This window comes from Herpailurus yagouaroundi, unplaced genomic scaffold (assembly GCF_014898765.1).
Source record: "Herpailurus yagouaroundi ecotype Mexico unplaced genomic scaffold, PumYag 189, whole genome shotgun sequence".
Lineage (NCBI taxonomy): Eukaryota > Metazoa > Chordata > Mammalia > Carnivora > Felidae > Herpailurus > Herpailurus yagouaroundi.
Genome location: NW_024412420.1, coordinates 11,127,850 through 11,146,790, shown reverse-complemented (window position 1 = coordinate 11,146,790; position 18,941 = coordinate 11,127,850). Strand labels below are relative to the sequence as shown.

Below are 18,941 nucleotides of genomic sequence, written 5' to 3'. Positions count from 1 at the left end.
CCCCCCCCCCCCCCCCCCACACACAATTTGCTCTCTCGCCCTGTGGCTTATTCCACTGAATCAGCCTGTGATTCCAGGGCACCAAACAGTAGCTGGGGTGAGAGACCTAGGTTCCAGTCCCCGCCCTGCCTCTTCACCAGCTGGGACTTCAAACAATTCTCTGACCTCTGAGTCAAGTTTCCTCATCTGAAATTAATGGGAAAATACTAACAAGCAGGAGAGCGCTGTGGTCAGAAGCATGGGCACCGGATTCAAATGATCTGCTTCCCAATCTTAGCTCCCCCACTTTGTGTCTTTGGGGTGAGGCTATACAATCTTTCTTTCTTTCATTAGTACAGTGGGATTTATCCAGTTCTCTCGCTCTTTGTGTTGTTGCGATATTTCGGTAAGATTTCAGGTCAAGCACTTAACAGGGTTTCTGATGCTCACCGAGCCGATGCCTACAGGGATAGCCTGCCTTAGGAGCTTGTCTTGCGGTCTTACAAGATAGGTGCGATTGTAGTTATTACAACTGCTCTTGGGGTAGTCAACTTTCCACCCCTCCAGTAGGGATCGGATGCCAGGTGATAATGTTTGTAAATCGCAAAGCGCCATCGGAACGTTGGGGTGGCTGTTTCCGTTTCCCCTCAAAGCTGCTGAGCTCTTACAGGTGCAGCACGATAAAGCTGAGAGGCTGCAAACCCCTCTGTGTTGTGGGTACTCAGGAGATGGAAAGAATGCTCCAGAAAAGCCAAAGCTTCCCTAAAACTGCGCCCAGAGTTTCAGCCTGCTTGCCATTCTCTCGTCTTCTTCCCCTGGCTGGTGCAAGGAGCACCCACGACGTCAAACTTGGTCCCCCTCGCGTCCTCTCTGAAACCCACTCTCTCTAGGGAGCTTTTCCGGACTCATCCCCACTGACTTCCGGCTTCCCCACTGACTCCTTCACCCCACCTCCACCACACCCTTCATCTGGACAGCCTTTCTACGGACCTGCTGCTTAGACGTCCGTGCAAAGAATCCAAGCCTAGTGACCTGAGGACAGGAACACTGTCCATCCACACAACGCCCACATCCATGTAACATCCGCATTCTTACATGTTCAGTAAAGACCCCTCTTGAAGATAAGCAGGAAATGATCAATATAATACCTCCAATCTCTATCCCGTTCCCTCCCCCCCCCCCCCCCCCCCCCCCCAAATCATGTCTAACAGAACCTCAGGCTGCTGGGAATACTTATTTATTTGGTCTATTAACACCAAGATCTGCAAAAAAAACAACTTCTAAACACAGGATAAGAAAACTTGAACATTAACATTCTTCGATTTCGCGTAAGCTCTGCAGTACGGAAAATATACAAACTTCAAACAGCTGCAAAAATAGTGTCTTTGGGAGAAAATAGAGTTTCTACATCCAACCCAGTCCTGGGGCAGGTGGAGGGTGGAGGGTCGCCACTTGCCACCTGGAGGAATGCCAGCTGTCCCTCTCCCCCACTGCCCACCTGGGGCCGGGCAAGCCGGGCCGCTGCTTAAGACAATCTTAGGGTGAAAGCGAGATGAAAATGCCACTTGGGAAAACGCTTGGTTCCCATCTCTGCCAGCAGCTGCATTGGTCAAGTGTTCTGGCCCTTGAGGGCTGCTTTGGTCGGCTCCTCCAATGAGAGGGAGGCATGGGGAGGGGGGTATATATCTTCACGTCTCCTCCTCCGTGTCCGGGGGAGGGGGGGGAGAGGGAAGGACATCTGTGGGGTCCCCTCTCCTTCGATCATGGGCAGCTTGCTCCATGACAAGGTCAAGGGCGCCATATACAGCCCTTTGGACTCCCACCCAGGGGTGGGGGACCCAAGACCTGCGGGGGTGGGTTTTCCACCAAGTGAGAGAGGCGGCAAGAACACAGGTGTGACTTGTGAGCTGCCCAGCTGCTAGTGGAGAAGGCAGGTCCCCTCACATTCGGAGGGGCCGGTGTCCGCCAGAAAGAGGACCCGGGGCTTTGACACGATAAATGAAAGTGCTCGAAGGCCGGAAGGGAAGGGCTCCTTCATCCCCCACCTCAGGGGAGCTAGGGAGGGGCCTGCCACCAAGGCACTGGTCTCCATGGCGAAGTGATGGGGTCAGGGCCCTCAGACCACCAGGGAACTCTGGAAAAGCACAGGCTCTTCTGATGGCGGGGTGCGCTGCCACGGCTCGAATGGCAGCGAGGAGGCTTTGGTGGCCTCTGGATCCTTCCGAGGCGGTGGCCTGGGGCTGGCAGGGGGAAGGGGGGACCCCGGGCTCGAGGGGCAGTTGCGGAAAATGAAGCCCATGCTGGGGAAGAGGGGCTTCATCAAGCTGACGGGGCAGAAGGCCGAGCCGGTCGGGTTGAAATGGACTTTGTTCTTGTCAGGACAGGAAGTCAGGGAGGCCAGGTCAGGGCCTGGGGACCTGGAGGACGGAGAGAGAAACACACACACACAGGGAGAGAAACAGCCAGTGAGAAGGGATGGGGGCATCAGGGGAGCTGGGTCTCTGTTCAAACAGGAGGAAACTACAGGCTACTAAGCCAGTCTTTAGGCCCTCCACTCTCCATTTATTAGGAATAGGGTTAAACCACAGGAAATCTACTTTATCTAGAAACAGGAGGGATTAAAGCTAGACCGGAAGGAGAACTTCCTCACGATGTGATTTCTGAAGAGGAAACCAAGGGATCTTTTCTAAAAAAAATTTTTCTAATATTTATTTTTGAGAGAGACAGAGACAGAATGCGAGTGGGTTAGGGGCAGAGAGAGAGGGAGACACGGAATCCAAAGCAGGCTCCAAGCTGTCAGCACAGAGCCTGACGCGGGGCTCGAACTCACGAGCCGTGAGATCATGACCTGAGCCGAAGTCGGACGCTCAACTGACTGAGCCACCCAGGCGCCCCCCCCCAAGGGATCTTTTGAGAGATTTTATCAGTAAGCAGTGTTTTGGGGGCAGGCCACGTACCCAAAAGCAGAGGCCCAGGCAAAGTGATTTTCTAAGACTTTTTATAGCCTAAAGCAGGGTTTCTCAGCAACAGCGCTATGGACGTGTGGGGCTGGGTAATTCTTGGTGGCAGGGAGCTGTCCTGAGCCTTGTAGGATGCTTACCCGCATCCCTGGGCCCTACCCACCAGGTGCCAGGAGCACCTGTGCCCCCCCTTAGGCTGTGACAACCAAAAATGTTTCCTGACATTGCCAAATGTCCCCTGGCGGGGGGGGCGGGGGGATGTCCCCCACTGAAATCTACTGACCTAAAGAATCTCATTTTTGAACACATTTGAAAGGTATGATTTTTTTCAAAGCCCTTGCTGAGAGGCAAGGGTAACAACCGTCTGGAGAAGGCAGCCCGACCTTAATAGGAGGTCTGGGCTCTAACTCACCACGCGGTCCTGACCCGCCTATCTCACCTTTAATGTGGAAACAACCGTCCCCACCCTTTTGGTCATGTGGAGGAAACGGAAGGATAAAAGGAGTGAGGTCAGGGAGTTCTAGAGTAAGGAATCCTTATGATAAAGAAGAGCCGAGGATGGGGGTGCCCGGGTGGCTCAGTTGGTTGAGCGTCCAACTTCAGCTCAGGTCATGATCTCGTGGGTCGTGAGCTCGAGCCCCGCGTCGGGCTTTCTGCCGTCCGCGCACAGCCTGCTTTGGATCCTCTGTCCCCTCTCTCTCTGCCCCTCTCCCTCTCCTTCTCCCTCTCTCTCTCTCTCTCTCAAAGACCCATGGGAAGGCCTGCGGTCCCTGGGGAGTCCACAGCGGCAAGGTATCCCCCCCGACCAAGAAGGGTTGAAAAGAATCGGTGTGTGCACGCCCACTTAGGGATGGCGACCCAGGAGACCGAGCACCCCTCAAAGGACAGGAGGGCATGACCCTGAAGGGCTTGATTCCCCCTCTTCCCTGGGAAATCCAGGCCATCTTATAGGATCAGCAGCTAGGAAAAGGAGAACGTGGCAAAAGAATTGCTAAACACAGGGACTTCCCAATAGGAAAGTTGGTAACAATGAAAAGGCCGCAAAGGAGCTGGGAATTTCTAATCCCAGGGCATCCCGGAAAGCATTCAGTGGGTCACCGCCTCTCTGAAAGGGTTAACGCAGGGGCAGGACGCCGCAGGACATGACTTTAAGACCTCTGCTGGCATCATGAGTCCATGGAAGGATCAGGACAGGCACCAGCCTTATTTCCACAAGCAACCCCAGCTCGGAGTTACTCAAGTATACTCAGCAGGTGCTTCAGCCGCGAGGTGTGGCCCTCTTCCTCCACACCACCCCTGGGGACCCAGGGTTCTCGGAGAGGTACCAAGGCAACAGTGATGCTGGGAGAAAAACCCGGGGCGGGGGCTGTGATTTTCTCCATAACTCCCACTCCGGCTTATAGATGGGCCCCTGCCGCTACCATGGACTGTCCTCTCCCTTATCTGAAACGTGAATGGAGCTCTCAAGTCTCAAACCCTGTCCTAGCTACATCTCGGCTCACACGCCATGACTTAAATCTTCCTGAGAATCTGCCCCGCTGACAATGAAACTGGCAGGGGGAATGAAATGAACTCTTAGGGCACCTGCTAAGGGGCATATGGAAAGGTTTGGCCGTCTCTGCTAATGGGAGGGAGCAGAAGTCAATCAACATCAGAATGGGAAGGGGGGTGAAGAGGAGAGAGGGAAACAGACCACAAGAGACTCTTAAGGACAGAGAAGAAACTGAGGGAGGTGGGTGGGGGGTGGGCTAGAAGGGGGATGGGAATTAAGGAGGACACGTGTTGTGATGAGCACTGGGCGTTGTATGTAAGCGATGAGTCGCTGAATTCTACTCCTGAAACCAATACTGCACCGCGTGTTAACTAACTAGAATTTAAAAAAAAAAAAAAAAAAAAATCAACACCAGAATGGCTTCTGAGTTGTCCGACCTGAGTCGGGACAATTCCATAGTCCATCCTTGCAAGGACTGGACATTTCTGTCTGGGAGTTCATGACACTCGAACCACTGCAGCCACAGGGTGAAGACTTGACTCAGAAGCCGTTAGGAGGCCGTTTGGGGGACTGTCACTGCAGTGGGGACGAGACACCTCGCCTCTCTGCCTGAGAGAACTGGTATGTTCTCTCTCTCTCTCTCTCTCTCTCTCTCCGGTTACTGTCTAGCAAGCTCACGCCTTCCGCGGGGATGGAAAAAAAATAGAAGAAACAAAGGGTTTAGGTTTCAGATCTGTTTCCTTTCCACCTCCTGCAGCACTTGTGGCTGGCATGTGGGCAGAGAGCAGGTTTCCATGGAGATAACGATAAGCAAAGATTGAAGGGCTCAGAGTAGGTAATGTCAACAAGTTTGATGGTGGAAAAAGTGCAATACCAATCATCTGAAGTTGACAACGTCCCCGGGACAGAGAGTCCAAGACCGAAGAAGAGCCAGTCGGGTGGGACGGTGCAGGGGCTCCCCGCCTTCCCCAGCCCGCCCCAGCCCGCCCCTGCCCGCCCCTGCCCTCCCTGTCCACAGCAGGTACTCACGTGGCCTCTTCAAACACACGTACTCTCTCGCAGCCTTCCGGGGGCTCCCGTTTAAAGACGTAGCTGTGATTGGGCCGAGGGGAGGCGGCAAAGGCAAGGACTGGCGATGGGCTGCTGTCTTCAAGGCAGGCTGGGTGGCCCGGAGAGGAGGCTGCAAACAGAGCAAGGCTGAGCCCAGTGGAGCTGAAGGAAAGGAAGGTCTCCGCTTCCCTGGGCTCAGGCCTCGGTGGAAAGAGGCGACACTGGCAGCCGCAGTGAGGGGGCCGGTGGCCGTTATGCTAATCCCGGCTGCCCGTCCGTCCTCTCCCTTAGAACATCTTTGAGGTGGCCTACCAAAGTCCGTATCTCTTTGTACGGGATTAAAAAAATGTACAGCTGAGTGGATGGAAAAACCAGGTCTGTTATCAATTCTGGATTCCCAGGAGGTAGCCTGCAACTGGGGCTCTAAGTCTGACTTTAAAGAATCCTAACTTCCATCTCCCCATGTTCCTCCAAGACTACCCTGCCCTGCTGCGAACGTGCCACAGCTGCTTCCTCACCATGGTCTGGAAAAGCTACCCCCTCTTCCAGGAAGAGCTCCTGTGCCGACTCAGAGAAGCCATCGTCACTCAACCCCGCTGGTGGGATAAGATTCCTCTCCCTTTCCACGCGGCGAATGTACTTTGCCTAGGCTGCAAATATTGACCTTATCTGTATTTATCTCACGTTTATTCCTTATTACCCTCTGCTCTGTTTACCTCTGTGTATTGTTAGGTCATGCCCTTGACCAGCCTCCCTCACGGGGTGCTGCGAGGACCCAACCCGGTGAGGCAGTTCCTCGGGGCTCTAGGACAGGACGATCATTATCGCAGGGAGGAAGGGCTTGGGTCTCGCCCTCCCGTAAAAGTTCCAGGACACAGGACCAAGTGGAGATGTGGAGTCAGAAAGCTTGGGTTTCAATCTGGGTCCGTGTGACCCTGGGGGCAAGAGACCACCTAAGCTTATTTTAGATCTTTCGTAACCACCTTGAGTCCTGTTGCTGGTGATGTGCACGGTGGACCCCCAAACGGGCTCAGCATCCTGAGCCTTCGCCAAAAAATGAGGATGGGAGACACTGCTTGTCCGGGTCACAGTCAGAAGGAAATACAAGTGCAGGTGCGGAGACTTGATATAAATTATAAATCAGAATCTGGGGGCGCGTGGCTGGCTCAGTCCGTTAAGCATCCCACTTCGGTTTCGGTCGTGATCTCACGGTTCGCGGGTTCGAGCCCCGCGTCGGGCTCTGGGCTGACAGCTCAGAGCCTGGGGCCTGCTTCGGATTCTGTGTCTTCCTCTCTCTCTGCCCCTCCCCTGCTCATGCTCTGTCTCTCTCTCTCTCTCTCTCTCTCTCTCTCTCAAAAATAAATAAACGTTAAAAAAATTTTTTAAAAACAATCAGAATCTGTGCAGGAGGACCGTTATTACTACCGGTGTCACATATAGGATAAAAATGGTTCACGAAGATATTCTGGTCGGTTAGGAAGGAGAACTCCCAGGCGTGAAATTGATTAGAGGTAGAAAGGGCGTGGAGCCTCCCCCACCCCCCGTACCTCACATGGGCCCTTCTGCCTCAGCTTACCTTTGTCGTTGGGGACGGACGCCAGCTCCTCGCCTGCACCCCGGTGTTCCTCACGGCTGGCCTGGCCCGAAGGCTGGGGGGATGCCAGGGGCACGGAGGGAGAGCTGGCAAGGTTGCCAGGCTCCAGGAGGAGGAGGGGGTGGTCACAGCTGCCGCTCTGGGGGGGAGCTGGGGCGCGGTGCCCATCAGGGATATCAAGGATCTGCGGGGGAAGAGGGTGGGAAAGGACCCTCAGGCCCCTGTCTTCAGGCCAACAGAGCTGCGGTGACCCTTCAGGCCCTCCCCTCGGTTGGTCTGTCCTCTATTCGTCACACACAGCGACAGCAGGACATGGTTTTCTTAAGTCACTAACTTAAGGGAAAGCCCTTGCTAGGTCTGAAAACAGCACTTGTGGCCCAATTTAGAATTACGCATTTGTTTGTATGGTTTCATCAAGGTGAGGCCCCCACCAGGCTCTAAGCCTTGAGGGCAGGGGCCTCCTCCAGATACACGAAGATGATGAACGTTCGGGAAGCGCGACGGGGGGGGGCAGACCACCAGGCCACTGACCACGCGAGCCAGGGCAGGACAAGCACTCACGTTATGATCACGTAGAATATACCCCCGCCTCGCTTTTTAACCATCAGCGGTACTTGGACCCGCAGCTCACCAAACTGTGTGTGTGTGTGTGTGTGTGTGTGTGTGTGTGTGTCTGGGCGGGTGGGTCTAAAATCCCACATACGCGTAAATTAAAAATCAACTAGCAAGTAACTCATAAACTGAGGTGTGTGCCCGTTAGAATTATATTAATACTGCCCAACTGGCATTCTCCGATTGCACTGTGTCAGTATAAAAATGTGCCTGAGACTGCAGAAAAGGTAGCAAATAATTCTGCCCGGGAGTGAGGGGGGTGGCGGGGGGGGGGGGAGTATGGGGAGGCTGCACAGGGGCAACTAGGCATATGAAGGATGAATGCGGGTCACCAGGTGGACGTGGGGGGAAAGGTGATGACACTCCTGAGGCACGGGTGGGGACAGTGATGGGATGGTGACGAGGGAGCAGGGAGCTGGTGCCATGGCTGAAGAGCGATGCCCAGCCCCTTCCCCCTGGCTGGGGAGCCCCCTCTCTCCACCCAGCCCGGCCCCTTCCCTTTCCACTCAGCCCCCCAAAGCCTGCCCCAGCCGCACCGCCCAGCTCCGCCGTCCTGAAGGCCAAGCCCATTTGAGCGTAACAGACTCCATTTGTGTTCCTCGCGCAGGCTGGTGTTCGCACTGCTCTGTTGAGGTCTCCGTGGTCTGGAGCCGCTGGAGAGCAAAAGTCCGCCCCCCAACCCCGGGCCACTGGCTGTCCCGCGTCAAGGGCGTGCCCCACTCACCCGCAACAGCTCCTCTTCTCCCTGTTCCTTCACAAACACCTCCTCCAGCTCTTGGTTGAGCCCTTCCAGGCTCCGGTGCAGGCAGGGGCTGAGTCGCAGGACAGGTGACCCTGAGGGGAAGCTGGGAGGGGATGCCTGAGGAGGAGGCAGATGAAGGAATCACGGACCCCCCTCTCCCCCCCACCCCCCACTCCCAAGCCCTGTACAGTTACTAGTTCTGAAGGGGGTGTGGGGGTGGGGCAGGGGGGTGAGGTCATGTCTACACAGCAGGACCAAGGGAATAAAGGAGGATCTGGGGACAGTCGCCAATTGCTACAGGAAAACTTGGTGGCCTTTTCCCCAGAAGTTTAGCGCTTCGAGAGGTCTAGAGTGAGCTTTTAGATAAGTCTGCAGGCTCACCACTGCCTCCATCGGAGACGGGCGCAGGGGTTGAGGGGAGAACCATTCCCAAGGGCAAGAAGCCCATCCAGCCTCACTCAGAGTTCAAGTTTTGGCTAAAACCACCTGGACAGCCACACGACCACGGCACATGCAGGGTGGCAGTCTCTTGTCAACAGCTGTAAGACCCGAGAGGACGGCCACTGGGGGATGACAAGGGGCACGGGGCCCTGGGGAGGGGGTGGAAACATACCCTCAGTGCTCCCCGCACGGCGTGGTCCCCTTGGAGTGGGGAGCCCCGCTCCTTCTCCTTCCCACTGCGGCTCAGCTTTGTCCTCTGCAGTTGCTGCTTCAACTTGGTAATCTGGCAGCCCAGAGAGAGGGTAGGGGTGGGGCCAAGGCAGGTGAAGCAACGCTAAAGGGCACCGGGTCCCCCCTCCCACCGTGGCTCCTGCCCGAGCCCATGAAAATACATAAAAGGAGGCTGGAAAACCTCTCGTGGTGTTGTTCACAACTGTGATAATACATTCGTTGGGCAAATTGGAGACCTTATTCACTAGATGTTTGTTTGTTTGTTTGTTTAAATTACCACGTACTGCATGGATCAGTTGGAAAGATGAATCAGATAGGTCGGTTTCCAAAAAATTAAAAATACGCAATGCCGAAAGCATTTTTGTCTCTCCCAGATTCCAAAGGCGTGGAAATACTACTCTATTAATAGAAATGGGAAATGAGGTTTTTGAATTCAGTCTTCCAAGTACATTCGCAGCCATCTCACAGGCCCCGGGACCAGGAAGGGTGGAAGGATTTCCCCCCAGGTTGAAAGCAGACGGCACTGAGCAAGGAGCAGGCTCTCAAGAAGGAATATCAGATTTTGTCCTGGCTTCCAGATCTTGTACCAAAAACGCGTTATCATCAACGGTTTTGACTCTTATCCCCGTCACGTCTCTAACCCTCCACCTCCTTGCCCTCAGCTGGTGAATGCTCTGGAAATGCAGATCTAGTTAAATACGGGCCCAAAGTAAAGAGCATTCAGAGAGTAGACCTGCCGCCCAGAGCCATACAAATTGTGACCCCTGCCAAGAAGAAAGTGGTTTTAGAGTTGCTATCAGACTCGGTTCATGCCGTGACTCCACGTTTAGGGCAAATAACTTGCTGACTCTGACAATTACAAACTCTACATACTTTGTATTTCCCACTAGTCTTTTTTTTAATGTTTATTTTTTATTTATTTTTGAGAGAGAGAGAGAGGTAGAACATAAGCAGGAGAGGGGCAGAGAGAGAGAGGGAGAGAGAGAGAATCCCAAGCAGGCTCTGTGCCATCAGGGCAGAGCATGATGCAGGACTTGAATCCACGAACCGTAAGATCATGACCTGAGCCGAAATCAAGAGTCAGACATTTAAGTCGACTGAGCCACCCAGGCGTCTCTTTTCTCTTCTTTTATTTTTTTATTTTTTTATTTTTTTTAATTTTTTTCAACGTTTTTTTATTCATTTTTGGGACAGAGAGAGACAGAGCATGAATGGGGGAGGGGCAGAGAGAGAGAGGGAGACACAGAATCGGAAACAGGCTCCAGGCTCTGAGCCATCAGCCCAGAGCCCGACGCGGGGCTCGAACTCACGGACTGCGAGATCGTGACCTGGCTGAAGTCGGACGCTTAACCGACTGCGCCACCCAGGCGCCCCTTTTCTCTTCTTTTAAAAACAAGGCTTGGGGCGCCTGGCTCAGTCGGTTAAGCCTCTGACCTCACTCAGCTCAGGTCATGATCTCACAGTTCGTGGGTTTGAGCCCCGCATCGGGCTCTGTGCTGACATCTCAGAGCCTGGAGCCTGCTTCAGATTCTGGGTCTCCCTCTCTCTCTGCCCCTCCCCCACTTGTGCTCTGTTTCTCTCTCTCTCTCAAAAATAAACAAACATTAAAAAGAGAAAAAAAAAAAAAAGCTAGGGTCTCCTGGGCGGCTCAGTCAGTTAAGCGTCTGACTTTGGCTCAGACCATAAGCTCACAGTTCTTGAGTTCGAGCCCCGCCGTCGGGCTCTGTGCTGACAACTCAGAGCCTGGAGCCTGCTTCCGATTCTGTGACTCCCTCTCTCTCTGCCCCTGCCCCACTTGCCCTGTCTCTCTCTCCAAAATAAACAAACATTTTAAAAAATTTAAGAAAAAAAAAAAAATGAAACAAGGCTAGATGACTAGTTAAGTAAGAAGTGAGGTGGGGGGCTTCCAGTCCCCAGAAACTCACTCTCTTTCTCCAGCCTCTGACTGGCTCATCTGGACACAACCTCAAAGTAAAGTGAGAACAACGGCGGCTCCCATCTCGCGCTTGGCTGCTGGAGGGCACCAGCAGTCGCTGGCAAAGCCCCAGCCGGCAGAAGGGTCTGGACTCCTAAGCCGGGCCCCCCAGGCCACTGACAGCTTCGAAGGAGCCATCTCATTAGTAAAAGGCTACACCAAGGCAGGGGGTACTGAAGATGCGAGGCCACGTTGGAGCAGACGCGTCGCCGTGCTGGGTGTGGACAGGACGTAGCTACCGTGGCCAGGGAGGCGGAGGGAGCAGTTACCTCTTTTCGGTGGTCTGTGCTGCCCCAGGACGCCGAGCGCTTGTGCGTACAGGAGCTGGCCCGCTCACCTTCAAGCTCTTGCCAGGACAGGGGGGTCTGCAGGGAGAGAAACCCCCGTGAAACAGAACAGCTTCTCAGGCAGGCTCCGGGGAAGCAGCCACACCACTGCCCGGATGGAGGCGGCGGCTCTTGGAAGGCTTCTCTCTCGTCTGTTCGTCAGCCTCCACCTGCCCTGCCTCTCCCCCAATCCACGTCCTCCGGGAAGCCTTCCCTGACGCGCCAGGAAGGCCAACCGTCTCTTTATTCCCTTATGAAGTTTACACATGGATGTGTTCCGGGGGCTCCCCATGGCTGAGGACGAGTGCTGCCCCTCCCCATCCCAACCAGCTTCCAAAGAACAGGGGCTTGGGGAACCACTGGCATCCTCGAGCCCTGGATCCTTTATGGGTCCGGCACGGCGAAAATGTCAGCAGCGGTCCCCCGTCCTCCAACTGACCAAAGCGGAGACTTCTGGGTAGCCCGGTTTCTCGAGCTCGTTGTGTGATTTTCCCCTGTACACAGAATAAGTGTCGGGGGCCCCGAGGTCCTCCTGAATACACATGGGAGGGGACATTCTCAGCGAGGAGGAAGCCAGAATTCAGAACTCAGCCCCGACTCCTGACCCCTCTTGGCTTTATCACAACTCCTTCTCTTGGGCCCTGTTCTGCCTTTCGTGAGAACAGAGCTCTCAGTCGGCCCTATCCCTCCCCCCAACCCCCGGCCCTGGCTGCATAGAAGGCCAGGGGCCCAAGATTGAGACAGAGGGAGTTGGAGACCCACTTCCTGGGCCCCAACCTGAGGGAGGAAGCTGTTGGCTGAAGCATGAGGCCCAGGAGGACAAGATCACTTCCCACCACCAACACCCCTACTTCCATTCCAAGGGAGAGGCCCAAGGGGGAATGTTCCAGGGGAACCGACTCTAACTTCTCTGCACAAGCTGCCAAACCATGAGGGCCTGGGAACCATCTCCTCCAACAGATCTGCTGACCTCCCCCGAGAGGCTGTTGCAAACAGAAAAAGGGGAGGATGGGGGGGGGGGTGTGGAGAAAAAAACAAAACCCCGCCACCACTCACCATCCAACAGTTTTGAAGAACTGGGGGGTGAGAGGCAGACGGCCCTGCGTGACAGCTGTACGGAGGGGCCACAGGGGGCTGAGTCTCCCTGGCTCTTCCCTGTCCCAGCTGCTGACCAGGACCTTTCCTGGGCCAGGCGACACAGCGGGGAGGGGGGGACGGGGGAGAGGGGGAGACAGCGGCCCCACCCTCCCTCCCTGATGCTAGCGCCACAAGGAAGACCGTCCAGGGCTCCAGTCTCCACACCCACCTCGTTCAGGGAGAGGGCACCCAGCACGTCCTGCGGGCCCGCGGCCCAAGCCCTCGAGGTAAACCTGGCCGTGACAGCAATACGGCCACCAAGCGGCTGGTCTACTTCCAAATGCCCGTGTCTCTCTAAACTAGGGTGTCGGCAGACAGAGCCTCAGGAGAGCTGCCGCTCCTACTACAAAGTAAGGAGAAGGCGCCCCTCTCCAGGAGCCCCCTCGGCCCAGCGGACGCACGGACGCACCTCCCCTCCCGGGGGCTCCGAAACCAACCCTACCGATCGCTGGCTCCGCTCCTCAGAGGGACGGCAAAGGGGAGGGTGGAAATGCCCATCACCCCTCGGCCGCCGGGAAGATCCCGTGCTCACAAGGGAGGACGGGGGAGACCGGCCTAAAAGCAGCCCCATCCAGGCTGCCGGCGGTTCCCCTAACATCTCTCGTAGACTCTTCGACCGCCTCCTTCCTTCTGAGGCGCGTGAGGGGGTGGAGGGAGAAAGGTGGGCAGGCACCGGAGTTGAGAAAGGGTGTGAAAATTCACGCCCAACGGGGGTCATCTCCCTCGGTCACTGTACCCCAGCTCTCCCTGCTCGGCCACATCTTCCAGCAACCGCGGCCGCCTCTGTGTAGACCATGCTACCAGGGCCACTGCTTTGCCCCAGTGCCCGCCGACATCACTGTCTTACCGTCCATCCGTCCCACGGGCCCTCCGTACCCGGCACTCATCCCACTCAGGCAAGCCTAGCTCTGCCTCCTTTCTCCCCTTTTACCCTGGATCTCCACGCCTGGCCTCACCCTGGACCTCTACGCCCGGGGCTGTCCATCTAAGATGACCTGTCTTACCAACTCTTCCCAGCCTTTCCCTCGGGGAACTCTCCTAACTTGTCCACCTCGTGCTGGCTGCTCCTTTGTTCCGCGTCTGCTCTGGACAGATGGGCCCAGAGTATATACATCATCCATACCCTCAACAGATAGTTACAGAACGTATACTGCGTGTCAGGTGCCGTTCCAGGCGCCGGGGACACCACAAGGCACAAGACAACAAAAATCCTTGTCCCCTCTGAGTTGATGTTCTGCTTGGGGACATAAGAGAAAAATCACAGCAAAAAAAGGGGATAGGAATGCTGGGCAGGGGAACGTCATTTAAAAAAAGAATTTTTTTTAAAATGTTTATTTTTGAGAGACAGACCGACAGAGAGCGGGGGGGGGGCGGGGCCCGAGAGAGAGGGAGACACAGAATCCGAAGCAAGCTCCAGGCTCTGAGCTGTCAGCCCAGAGCCTGACGCTCGTGGGCTTGAACCCACGAACCATGAGATCATGATCTGAGCCGAAGTCAGACGCTTGACTGACTGAGCCACCAGGGGAACGTCATTGTAAAGGTCAGGGACGTCCTCGCTGAAAAAGGAATGTCTGAAGGAAGCCGTGAGGGAGCTGAGGGAGTGAGCCATGTGACTATCTGAGGTAAGAGTGGGCAAGATGGAGGGAACAGCAAGCGCAAAGGCCCTGAGGCAGGAGCAAGCCTGGTGTGTTTGGGAATGATAAGGAGGCCAGCATGGCTGGAGCAGAGTGAGTGAGAGGCAAGGTAGTAGCAGATGAGGTCAGTAGGTGTGACGGCCTGAAAAATGACCCTGCAAAGATACCAGGTCCCAATCCCTGGAACCTGTAAATGTTACCTTCTACGATAAAGTTTTTGCAGATGTGATTAAATTATGGATCTCAAGGTGGGAAGCTTATCCTGGGTTATCCAGACAAATAGGGCCATTACGAGTGTCCTTACAAGAGAGACAGAGGACAATTGGACACCCAGGGAAGAAGATAAGGTGATGTGACCCCAGAGGCAGCTGCTGGAGTGATGTGGCCACAAGCCAAGGCTCGCAGGGAGCCTCCTCAGAGCGCGTGGCCCTGCCAGCACCTCGGAAGGTGAAACAGACTTCGACTTCTGGCCTCCAGATCTGCGAGAGAACCAAGTAATGTTGTTTTAAGCCACCGAGTTTGAGGTAATTTGTTATAGCAGCCCCAGGAACTGAATTCAATAGGTCATCCCATCTGAAGGTGTTTACGCGCTGGCTTGGGGTATCTGTTGGGCAAGCCCGTGCACGAGTATGGGTCTGGGCCCCTCCGACTGAACTCAGACTGTCAAGAGTGGGGACCACACCCTGCTCCTTGTTTCTAGCGCATGTGGATAGACAGGCCACTTCTCTGGGTCTCACCACGGAGGTCTGGGCCAAAGTCTCCACGGGGTACAGACAAGTCACAGCGAAGGAAGGCTACCCTTCAAAGAGCAACCGTTTATGGCACAACCGGGGTCAAGCCATGCCGCATGACGGCAATGGCAGCGGTCACTCCAGACGATCCTTTGGAAGCGGGATAGGGCTTGAGGTCAGCAGACCAAGATGTCGTGCTTGTCAAGGGGATTCATGCATCGGAACAGATTTATTTTAACACCCTGGCCCAAGGGGAGCGGCTGAGGGAGAAGCAGGGCTACTCACTCGCCGTGAGTGACATCAGCCAACTGTGCAGATGATGCCTGGATTGGGCAACACTGGATGTGGGTCAAACCAAGGAAGCCTTGCCTGGGCTTCTGGGCTCCCGGGCTCCCAGGCTCCCAGAGCTACATGTGGAAGGATGGCTGGGGGTGGGGGTGGGGGACAGCTTTCCAAAGAACGGCCTGGTAGAACAAGAAGGCAGGGGTCCCGTGGAGCCGAAAAGCCTCCAAGCTGGAACTTCTTCCACTGCCCCCGACCCAACTCAGTTTCTACCTGGACTCCAAGGCAAGAGTCCTGGCCATGATGGCTCCAGTCACCACCGGAGCCCTGGGAACACGGCTCAGTACGCCTACGCAGGCACGAAGAATGGCGTGGTGCCTGACCTGGTATAGACGGTCAGCGACCACATGTCGAGCTGAAGTTCAGCAGGGAATCAGCTCCTTGGGGACCCTGGCGAAATACAGGCAGGGAAAGGCTCTGAGGGTGGTCTGCCGGCCCACGCCAAGAGCTCGGGCTGCAGGTGGCCAAGGCCGCGGTCTCTGGCCCTCCAGGTGACGACGGAACTCTCAGGTTTTCCATCATGGACCCATTTGCAAATGCGCCATGCTGTCGTCAAGCCATATGCTCGCCACTTTGGAAAACAGGCGCCGTGCCCAGGCCCCCCACACCCACAAGGAAAGCCTGTGACAGGCACGCTGAATTGTGTGTCATCACTAAGTGCTAAGGTGCTGGCTTGGGAAGAAGAGCAGGGAACAGAAAGAGAGCACAGTAGGGAAAAGTCACAGAAGGGGAAGGCTTCCCAGACAAAGTATGCCACTCTGCCTCTGGCCTACAAGACGCTCCAATGAGGTTCGTCAGGGACTTAAGCCGGGTTTTTTTCCCCCAAAAGGTAAATCAAGCCTGAAGACAAAAAAGTCTACCACAGAGGCTTCCGTGCCTCACCCGGAGCATATGGAGGAAGCAGGGCTGGGATGCGTAGAACAGGGAGCCAGGCAGAGCAGGTGCCCGGGGTCCCGTCTGTCTGCAGGATGAGACCAACGAGATCACTTCCTCCCTCCAGAAGAGTGCCTGGGGACACTCGTGCTTTGCACAGCAAGAAGGGAGGGGTGACCATAACCACCGGCATGTGCGGCCATCACCCGTCCCCAGCCCCGCCACTAAGAGGGCCAGCCCAGAGCACTCGGTGGCCAACACCGGTTTACCAGCTGACCTGGGAAGAAGGTGGTCCAGAGAGGGGAGAACATTCCTACTGACCTGGAGAATCCTCACAAAGCCCTCTAGGACACCAAAGAACCTCCTCCAGATGACGGTGACCCCACACAGGAGCCTTGCCCGTCCTCCCAGGGCTGGCCACTCTGTGCCCCACTCCCGCCGCACCCAAGCTCTCCCTTGGGCCTCACCAAGCTGGTCTCTGGGAGAGCTGATCAGCTCTCTCCCATCGCTCTTCCTGGCTCCGAACGTGCAGAACTTCACAAAACAACCCACGCCCCCAAACAAGACCTATACCCCCTCTCTTCCTCCCCTGCCCCAAAGGCTTGGGTAACCAACCGTCTTCTGCCTCGCGAGGAAGACTCGAGAATGCAGCGTGCCCACTGGCTACCTAAGTGGCGGGTGCTCTGTGCTCGCTGCCCAGGTCAGAAACTTGCTTGGAACAGGCAGGGTTCTTGCTCGCTCTAGGAGGTTCAGAGGGGGGAGCCGCTCAGCCTAACTCTGGCTGCCGCCCTCACTACAAAGCGTGTCCCGGGAACGCCAGGGCTGATGTGGTCTCCAAACCCACACACACACACTCTAGCTGCTGGCTCTGGGGCGGGGGGCAAACGAGGAGGCAAAAGGGAGGGCCTGCCTGCCAGGTACAGTAGACGTGCTACGCCGGTGTGGCTGGAAGAGAAGGGGCAGAAGGCAGGGGTGGGGGTCAAAGAAATCAGGAAAAAGTTCTGGCATCCATCTGTTTTTTAACAACACAAAAGCTTGCAAGGACTTCGGTAAATCCCGCCTCCCCACCCTCCCTCTACCCTGGCCCATGCTCCCTTGTCTCTCCCCGGTAAAGGCCCTCCCTCATCTCTAGTCCTTTCTGGGGACGTGCCTGTGCTCTGCAGACAAGGAACACCAATTACTTAGGGAGACGTCAGGAGAGCCTCAGAGCCTCCCAGTGTAACACCAGTGTTGAAGGAGGTGGCTTGTGCCAGGCCAGGGGGCTCAAGCAGGAATGCGAATGGAGCCCAAAACCTGGAAGCAGAAAATTCCCAGAAGGCCCAGGAATCAAAGACCGGCAGAGTGCATATTTTGGTTCGGATGCCTACGTTGATCAGAATTCTCCCACCTCTTGCCCGCAGCCACAATATTGACAGGTTGCTAAGAGTTCCTCGAGGGCTGGAGCCCATCCCGGGAAAAGAGGAAAGCTACACGGCTTGGCCTTGCCAGACGCACGGAGGCGCATCGCTGACCTCTGTCTTGCTGTGGCAAGAAGCCCAGACTTGTTATATAAAAGATCTGGCCTGCAGCTGGGGCCCGAGTGAAAACACACAGCCTAGAGCCCAGGCCTCTAAATCCGGCCAGGGAACATCTGAGGGTGGCCTGGCGTTGAGTTGACAAAGAGAACGCTCTCCGAGGAGTGGGGTGGAGGCTTCCTAGAAGGTTGGTGGCCGGAAGCGACAGAGACGGGGAGAGGTGGGCTACCCGGAAGCCTGCGCCTGTCAGAGGGGGATGCGCTCACAAGTTTGCACCCTCGAAGTCCTACCCGACCAGATACGTTATTTGGATTAAACACTCCTCTGCGACAAGAAAGGGAGTGGGTGCTCCATGCCCGGGAGGGCAAAGCGTAAAGCTATCTTACTCGAACTTTCTAAAGAATGCCGGGGTTGGGGCGCCTGGGTGGCTCAGTCGGTTAAGCGTCCGACTTCGGCTCAGGTCACGATCTCGCGGTCCGTGAGTTCGAGCCCCGCGTCGGGCTCTGGGCTGATGGCTCAGAGCCTGGAGCCCGCTTCGGATTCTGTGTCTCCCTCTCTCTCTGCCCCTCCCCCGTTCATGCTCTGTCTCTCTCTGTCTCAAAAATAAATAAACGTTAAAAAAAAATTTTTTTTTTAAGAATGTCGGGAACAGCAGTGCCCAGGGCTCCAAAGAAGCGGGCCCCCGCTGTCCTGTCCGCTGCTGGAGCACTCCTCCCTTCGCACTCTGTTTGTGGATCTAAAGAGGCCCGCTGATCCGGGCTGCGGCAAACTGTTGTTGGTTCAAGGTGGGGCATTCCCACGAGAATTCCTCTCCTCTAAATTGTGCCAAACATTTGGTCTCATCTCATCCCTTGGCTGTCTGCTCACTGGCCTTCATGGAACGGGCACCCAGACTCACAGAGGCCAAATCTTGTTCTCATTTCCTCATTCTTCATCCCACAGGCCGAGAACAGTACTGGGCCTTCAAACGTTCGCCGGCAACATTTGAAAATGAATCTCGTTAAAAAAAATAAATAAACGAAAGAAAGGGACTGACGTGATGCGCACAACAGAGGAGGTAGGGGGACGGGAGGACACAAGACGCTTGCGTGCGTGGCGGTCACCCCGCCTGTGAGCGAGCAGAAGAGGCGCACACTCCCAGCTAGAAAAGGGACAGCTGACTTGCCCGGGACCCCCCCAGGATGCAGGCCTGCCTCTGAGACCGTGTTCTTCCCACCCCATTTCCTCTTTCCTGAGGAACTGCATCAAAATGGAAACGATTTGACTCCTGACTGCTAAGCATGGTGAAGTCCCGAATCAGGTTAAGAA

At 55.6% G+C, this 18,941-nt stretch overlaps 1 protein-coding gene and 1 long non-coding RNA gene across 2 annotated transcripts in view; one reads left to right on the top strand and one right to left on the bottom strand.

Annotated features, from left to right (window-relative positions):
- Positions 1-6,155, top strand: part of LOC121044814 (uncharacterized) — a 7,193-nt gene extending 1,038 nt beyond the window's left edge. Inside the window, exon 2 of the long non-coding RNA XR_005797495.1 lies at positions 5,957-6,155. This is a non-coding gene — a long non-coding RNA (uncharacterized LOC121044814). The remainder of the gene's footprint in view (positions 1-5,956) is intronic.
- FAM117A (family with sequence similarity 117 member A) overlaps positions 1,201-18,941 on the bottom strand; it is a 43,354-nt gene continuing 25,613 nt past the window's right edge. The window contains exons 3-8 of the mRNA XM_040497221.1: positions 11,346-11,441; positions 9,043-9,153; positions 8,412-8,546; positions 7,058-7,259; positions 5,461-5,611; positions 1,201-2,396 (exon numbers count right to left, since the gene is read on the bottom strand). Of these exons, the coding sequence (XP_040353155.1) occupies positions 2,096-2,396; positions 5,461-5,611; positions 7,058-7,259; positions 8,412-8,546; positions 9,043-9,153; positions 11,346-11,441 (996 nt within the window). The 3' untranslated portion in view covers positions 1,201-2,095. The remainder of the gene's footprint in view (positions 2,397-5,460; positions 5,612-7,057; positions 7,260-8,411; positions 8,547-9,042; positions 9,154-11,345; positions 11,442-18,941) is intronic.